Source organism: Magallana gigas, chromosome 1 (assembly GCF_963853765.1).
Source record: "Magallana gigas chromosome 1, xbMagGiga1.1, whole genome shotgun sequence".
Taxonomy (NCBI): domain Eukaryota; kingdom Metazoa; phylum Mollusca; class Bivalvia; order Ostreida; family Ostreidae; genus Magallana; species Magallana gigas.
In genome coordinates, this window is record NC_088853.1 from 37113136 (window position 1) to 37121478 (window position 8343).

The window sequence follows — 8343 nt, forward strand, 5'->3', positions numbered from 1 at the left end:
ATTTCAATTCCGGATTGAATCCGTTACCATTTTGCATTTTAGTAACATTTCCGTATTTGTAATGTTCTACACTGCATGGCGCCCACTCCAATTTGCATATATTTTATGCTGTTATAGTCCCGCATAGAGTAAGTCTTGCATTATTACTGTTTTTCTTTGATCTGTGTTATATTCCGAGTGTCATAACGGTGTAGCTTTTTTGTAAAATGTGTTTAATTGTGCATAACGTGATTTCAGTGATTTGTATCTTAGTCTAAATTTAGTAACGGATGTTAGCTACAGAGTTAGGGTTCACATTTGGTTTCCCGCGTCTTACATAGTCAATCGAATATTTTATGTACGACTTGTTGTCAGTATTATCATCTTACTCATGTAACAATTATCTAGTCAATTTCTGTATACTCAAAGCAACCTTTGTATAGCAACATGTTCAGTAAGGTTGTACAGCAAATATTATAGTCAACGTCATGCTAGATTTCACTCATAAATGTTTCATACTTATAAAATGAACAGTTGTCAAATATGTCATAAAAGGATTAGAAACACATTGTAACCTTTCTAAATGTATGTTTATTTTTATTTTTCAGTTTCTTACTAGTCTACTAGTATATATACTATATGTATGCATATCAAGAAATAAAGCAGTGTCAGACCACAAGGCTTTACAGTAAGAAATCTGGGGCAATTCAGCATAATGTCACAGCCAACAGAGGATGACTTAACACCTACCATGTCTACTCCACAGTCCATGGAGCAAGAGCAAGAGCTTACAGACACATGTGAAGGGGTGACAACAAGAGAACACAGAACCTTGTCCGAAAAAGGATTGATGTTTTATCAGTCTCGAGTGGACCATCTATCAGCAAAACTAACAAGAGTTGGAAAAGATCTTGACAGTTTACTTAACACAACTATATGTGAGGAAACAGATATTGAACTACTATCAAAACGTTTATTTGAAGTCTATAAGACATATGAAAATTTAAGTTCTGATTTTCTGAACTTCCTCATCAGACACAACACAGACGACAGTGCACGCGAACAGGCAGGTCTTACGCTCATTAAAGCCACATATGCTCAACGTGTAGAACAATTTGTTAAGAAAATGGATAGTGTTCACAGAGTTCGCGAACCAAAAACAAAATCCAACAGCTTTAAATCTGCAAGATCTTCAAGCAAGTCATCAAGTGTGGCATCTCTCCTCGGACGACAACGAGCTAAGCGAGAAGCAGCCAAAGTGAAACTTATGTTTGCAGAACAAGAAGCTATGTTAAAGGCAAAGATGGACGTTCTGTCAGTCAGAAAAGAAGCTGCTGTAGCCGATGCAGAGTACCTTGGAATGAAAGAGGAATTAGATCTCTGGGATGAAGACTCCGTGTGTGATGATAACAACAACAGTGATATTCTCACCAAATACTTTTGTTCTCAACTTATGGAGAATGACAACACCGACACACAAACAGGAAGTGTTCCTCCTGTGTTCAGTGTACAACAGCGTTCTAACAATACCGACACACAAACAGGAAGTGTTCCTCCTGTGTTCAGTGTACAACAGCACACTGACACCAAGACTGGTGCAACTTCTAAGACGTGTACTAAGCGTGAAGATCAAGTTAGGCCATCCACAGAACCAACTCGACCACCAATCACAAGTTCGTTAAACGCATATGCTCCTACCTTTCAGCCAACAAACTACAGTAGCCCTGCACAGCCGAAACTATCACAAGTAAAATCATCACAACCAGCATCATCGCAGCCATCACAACCTTCACAGCCGGAAGCACCACAACCTGCATTACTCAGCGAGTTTGCTAACTACATGAATAAGAAAGATCTTCTGCGTTGGTCATTGGTCACCTTTGATGATCGTCCTGAAACTTATCAGTCATGGAAGGATAGCTTTGAGGTACTTACCCAAGAATTGAATGCCAATCCAAGAGAAGAACTGAATTTACTGATCCACTACCTGGGACCTGACTCTAGAAAACATGCTGTGAGCATACGAACTGCTAATCTAAACAACCCACAGAAAGCTCTAGAGAAGTTGTGGAGTCGCTTGGATGACCGATATGGAAGCCCAGTCCTACTTGAATCATCTATAAAATCAAGATTGTCAGAATTCCCAAAATTGACCGGTAAGGACAGCAAGAAACTATTTGAATTGGCAGATTTGTTAAGTGAAGTGCAGCTGCGGATGGAGGATCCTACCCTCAACCGATCCCTTGCATATCTAGATTCGTCCACTGGCATGCGCCCAATTGTTGCAAAACTTCCAATTAACTTGCAGGAGAAGTGGACGACACGTGCAACCAATTACAATTTACAAAACGGGGTGACATACCCACCATTTACCTACCTTGTACAATTCGTGACTGAAATGAGCCGTATCCGGAATGATCCCAGCTTTAATTATCAAGCAACATGCGAAACCAGTACCAACTGTTCAAATCGTTCAAACTTTGTGAATGATTTTCGACACAGAGACTCTTTTAAGAAAAACAATGTTCAGGTGAAGAAAACAGCTGTAAACACATCGCAAGAAGATTCCAATATCAACATGGGAAACAACTGTTTTTTACACGTGTCCCGGCATAAGCTCAATCAGTGTAAGACATTCCAAAAGCTGACTCTTAACGAACGTAAGAAACTTCTGAAAGACTACAACTTCTGTTTTAAATGTTGTGATTCAACCACACACACTTATACAGGTTGTAGTGCATTTGTGAAATGTGATATTTGTGGAAACAGAAATCATCCTGCAGCACTACACGTCAGTGACATGTCCACCAAGAGACCAGGTGTTACACGTAGGTCACATTATGGCGGGGAGGAATCCAACAAGTCAAACTCTACACCCAGATCACATTATGACGGGGAGGAATCCAGGACTAACCTGAGTTCATGTTGTACAGAACTGTGTGGCAAGGACTTTACAGGGAGGTCTTGTTCCAAGACTATTCTAGTCAGAGTATATCCCGTGAATCAGCCTGAAAAATCACTGAGTGTATACGCATTGATAGACGATCAGAGTACCCATACACTTGCCAGAACTGAATTGTTTGATGCTTTAGATATTCCAATGTCTTCAGTTACAACATACTCGTTGAAGTCATGTGCCGGCACCTTTCAACGAAGTGGGAGGCAGGCTTCTGGACTAGTGGTGGAGTCAAACAATGGTTCCTGTAGATTACTGCTGCCACGGGTTACAGAGTGCGAACAAATTCCAGAGGAGGAAAGTGAAATTCCAACACCAGATATTGTTAAATTTCATTCACACCTTAGTGGGGTAGATATTCCTCCGCTTAACCAAAAAGCACAAGTTCTGCTGTTGATTGGTCGAGATCTACCAGAGGCTCACCACATTGAAGATCAACGTACAGGACCACGAGGAACTCCTTTTGCCCAGAAGCTAGCCCTGGGATGGGTTCTCATTGGAAACGTTTGTCTTGGAAACCTCCATCCACCTGCTAATGTGAACGTCTTGAAGACGACTGTGCATCAAAGTGGCAGAGTTAGTGTATTTGACAAATGTGAATACAATATATCACTCAAATTAGATGATGATCCTATTTTCAGACGCCAAGCAAACGACAATGATTTAGGACAATCTATTGAAGATAACCAATTCATTGAACTGATGGATAAAGCCTTCACCAAAAATTCTACCGGAAATTGGACTGCTCCGCTACCTTTCCGGGAAACCCGAGAAATCTTGCCAAACAACAGATCAATGGCATTGAAACGAGCACTCATGCTTCAAGGGAGCCTTCGTCGGAACACAACAAAACAAGAACACTTTGTGAGTTTCATGCAGGGCATCTTTGACTCTGGTCATGCCGAGATTGCGCCTCCTGTTCAACCCGGACAGGAGTGCTGGTACTTGCCCATATTTGGGGTGTACCACCCTAAGAAGAAGGACAAAATACGAGTGGTATTCGACTCTTCCTGCAAACACGATGGCATTTCCTTGAATGATGTGTTGATGTTGGGACCAGACTTAATGAATCGTCTTGATGGAGTGCTCATGAGATTCAGGAAGGAGCCCATAGCCGTGATTGCAGACATTCAGCAAATGTTTTTCTGTTTTCGTGTGGCAGAACCTCACCGAGATTACCTCCGTTTCTTCTGGCATCAAAACAACGACCCAGCGCAAGAACTTCTAGAGTACCGAATGTGCGTTCATGTGTTTGGCAACAGACCCTCCCCAGCAGTTGCCACATACGGCCTTCGACGTTGTGTAAGAGATGACTGTAGTGAAGTGGTGAAACAGTTTGTTACCAGAAATTTTTACGTTGATGATGGTTTGGCATCATTTCCCAGTGTGAGTGAAGCAGTTAATGTTCTAAAGCAAACACAGAAGACACTCCTGGAAGGTGGAAATTTGAAACTCCACAAGATTGCATCGAATAGTGAAGAAGTCATGCAACAGTTTTCAACTGCAGATCTAGCAAAATCCATGGAACAGCTTGATCTAGATCGAGATGATCTGCCTATACACCACAGCTTAGGTTTGAGTTGGGACCTTGCTACAGATACCTTCATCTACAAAGCCTCGGAGGAGCTGAAGCCATTCACCAAAAGAGGATTGCTGTCAACTGTAAATGGTTTATTTGATCCACTCGGCTTCATTGCGCCCATTATTCTAAATGGACGATTCATCATGAGACAAGCTTTCACTGGGATTGAAAGTTGGGATGATCCCTTACCTACAACTATCATGGGTGCATGGAAACTTTGGTTAGAACAACTCAAAAGACTTAATGGTGTGCATATTCCACGGTGGCTACTTTCTGTATCATACCAAATGTGCGTCCACAAGACACTTCACATCTTTTGCGATGCCTCTGAAAAGGCAGTGAGTGCCTGTGCCTACCTTCGGGGTGTGACTTCAGAGAAGATATCCGTAGGTTTCGTATTTGGGAAATGTAAAGTTGCACCAAAAAGTGGACATACGATTCCAAGATTGGAGCTTTGTGCGGCAGTCCTAGCTGTAGAGCTTGGGGAGATGCTATCTAGGGAGCTCGACCTTCCTTTAGAGGACATCAAGTATTACTCTGACAGCAAAGTGGTACTGGGGTATCTATCCAATGAACGCAGACGGTTCTATGTTTATGTATGCAACCGTGTATCCAGGATACGAAAGAGTTCCTCTCCACATCAGTGGAATTATGTAGCTACAGAAGAAAACCCGGCGGACCAGGGAACTCGTGGACTTTTTCCAGAACAACTTTGTGATAGTTTATGGTTAAATGGGCCAGACTTCCTCAGAGGAAACTTAAGAAATCCCAATAATGAGAAGTTCTTTTTGGTAGATCCAGATAAAGATACAGAGATACGGGCAGAGATAGTGACTCTAAAGACCATATCATCCAAGTCAACTTTAGGCATTTCTCGCTTTAACCGCTTTGGGAGTTGGTCGAGTCTAGTGCGTGCCATAACACTTATCAAGAGAAGACTCAGTAAGAAAGGAAATGAAATATCTCGTCTAGATTCAGAATTGTTGATCATCAAAGAGACTCAAAAACAGTTTTATCAGAAAGAAATAAATGCATTACATGCTGGTAGACCACTGCCAGGAGACAGCACAATTCTAGCTTTGTCTCCATACCTAGATGATGGCTTGCTGCGAGTTGGTGGACGTATCAATTTATGTGACTTACCTGTCTGTGAAAAGACACCTATCCTGATACCTGGCCAGAGTCATATCGCTCGGCTATTAGTTCGCCATCATCATGAGAAAATTTACCATCAAGGGCGTCATCTTACAGAAGGTGCTATAAGGAGTGAAGGACTATGGATTACTGGAGGGAAACGCCTAGTGTCATCTATCATTCATCATTGTGTTACGTGCCGCAAGATGAGAGGAAAGCCACTTAATCAGAAGATGGCAGATCTTCCTAAAGACCGACTCACAAAGTCACCACCCTTCACCTTTGTAGGGGTAGATGTGTTTGGACCCTGGACTATCATCACAAGACGTACAAGAGGGGGCAGCGCACATTCAAAACGCTGGGCTGTATTATTCACTTGTCTGTACAGCAGAGCGGTCCACATTGAGGTCATTGAGGAAATGACCTCTTCCTCATTCATTAACGCCATGAGACGGTTCATTGCAATGCGTGGTGCAGTTTCAGAATTTAGATCAGATAGAGGAACAAACTTTGTGGGGGCTGCTTCAGAGTTAAACATGAACAAAGTGAATGTCGAAGACAGCAGAATGAGGGCATTTCTGGAGGACAAGCGCATTGTCTGGAAGTTTAATCCTCCGCATGCATCACATTTTGGCGGCAGTTGGGAAAGGATGATCGGCATTGCGCGTCGCATCCTTGACGCAATGCTTATGGATACCAAACACGGGAAACTGACACATGAGGTGTTGACGACCTTTATGGCAGAGGTCATGGCTATAATGAATTCAAGACCATTAGTACCTGTATCCAGTGATGTTGAAGCACCATTCATCCTATCACCGCAGATGCTGCTGACACAAAAGACCCAGGAAGTACCTACTGAATTTAAAGATCTTGATGTGAAAGACATGTACCGCAGTCAATGGAAAATGGTCCAGGTCATGGCGAACACCTTCTGGAAGCGCTGGAAAAGTGAGTTCCTTTCCACCCTGCAGCCTCGTCAGAAGTGGCTAGTTTCGACAGACAACCTTAAAGAAGGAGATGTTGTTTTACTCCACGACAAAGAAAGTGCACGTACTGATTGGCCAGTTGGTGTCGTGAACCGCATATTCCCGAGTAACTCTGATGGTCTGGTACGTAAAATCGAAGTGCGTATTCTTAAGGATGGAAAGCCATGCCTTTACATCAGACCGGCGACGGAAGTGATTTCATTGCTGACAGTGTGAACTATATAACAGAAACTTGTTTTTTTGTGTGAAAATAATGTTCAGTTTATTCATTTGTTTGCTACATACAAGTAGTGTTTACTGTGAAATTTTTTTTTCTTCATTGTAAGGTTTTTTTTTAGGGTGATAAAATCAGACGGGGAGTGTATTGTTACAACATAGAGTTGTTCCCCTTTATTTTTCAGAAATTTCAATTCCGGATTGAATCCGTTACCATTTTGCATTTTAGTAACATTTCCGTATTTGTAATGTTCTACACTGCATGGCGCCCACTCCAATTTGCATATATTTTATGCTGTTATAGTCCCGCATAGAGTAAGTCTTGCATTATTACTGTTTTTCTTTGATCTGTGTTATATTCCGAGTGTCATAACGGTGTAGCTTTTTTGTAAAATGTGTTTAATTGTGCATAACGTGATTTCAGTGATTTGTATCTTAGTCTAAATTTAGTAACGGATGTTAGCTACAGAGTTAGGGTTCACATTTGGTTTCCCGCGTCTTACATAGTCAATCGAATATTTTATGTACGACTTGTTGTCAGTATTATCATCTTACTCATGTAACAATTATCTAGTCAATTTCTGTATACTCAAAGCAACCTTTGTATAGCAACATGTTCAGTAAGGTTGTACAGCAAATATTATAGTCAACGTCATGCTAGATTTGACTCATAAATGTTTCATACTTATAAAATGAACAGTTGTCAAATATGTCATAAAAGGATTAGAAACACATTGTAACCTTTCTAAATGTATGTTTATTTTTATTTTTCAGTTTCTTACTAGTCTACTAGTATATATACTATATGTATGCATATCAAGAAATAAAGCAGTGTCAGACCACAAGGCTTTACAATTATACTTGTGCAGTAATGTGACTGTGTGATTAATGACTTTTTAATATATTTTTAGAATGCCTAAGTTCTACCCCTGCTTGCTATGCTCCAAAAGAACATCACAAGACAGATACAGGATAAAGAAGGAGCATGCAGACTTCATCAAGAGAAGACTCCGTTTAGATGTTTCTGATGACATCATGCTGTGTAGAAAATGCCTATGATGATTGTATCAACTTCTGGATATATAATTTCTGTATTAGGTCCCTATCTGGCAGATTCCGAAAATTCCGATGGAAAGATTTTAAGTCACATGATCCAGACAAATGTAGAGGACATTAGGAAATGGGTAGAAGAAGAAAATATTTTTGTTGTCGACAGAGGTTTCAGAGACGCAGAGGCTTTGCTAGATGACTTGGGGATACGTGTTGAAATGCCATCCTTTCCGACTCGTCATTCAAAGCAACACTCAACAGAAGAAGCCAATACAGATTTGTGACCAATGTTCTTATATAATATAACATGCCACAATATTATACTGATTCAATCTGTTTATTTTGTTTCAGGTCACTTTTTTTTTTAAATTTTAAGATTAAGATGTTATCTATGTGTTTTAGTACTGTATCATATAGTACAGATGTATTGTGAATTC

At 40.8% G+C, this 8343-nt stretch overlaps 1 protein-coding gene across 1 annotated transcript; it reads left to right on the top strand.

Moving 5' to 3' along the window:
* Nucleotides 1-694: 694 nt before the first annotated feature.
* Nucleotides 695-6856, top strand: LOC117691998 (uncharacterized). Its single transcript, XM_066086104.1, has one exon. The coding sequence runs from the start codon at nucleotides 695-697 to the stop codon at nucleotides 6854-6856; it is 6162 nt and encodes a 2053-aa protein (XP_065942176.1).
* The last annotated feature ends 1487 nt before the right edge of the window (nucleotides 6857-8343 follow it).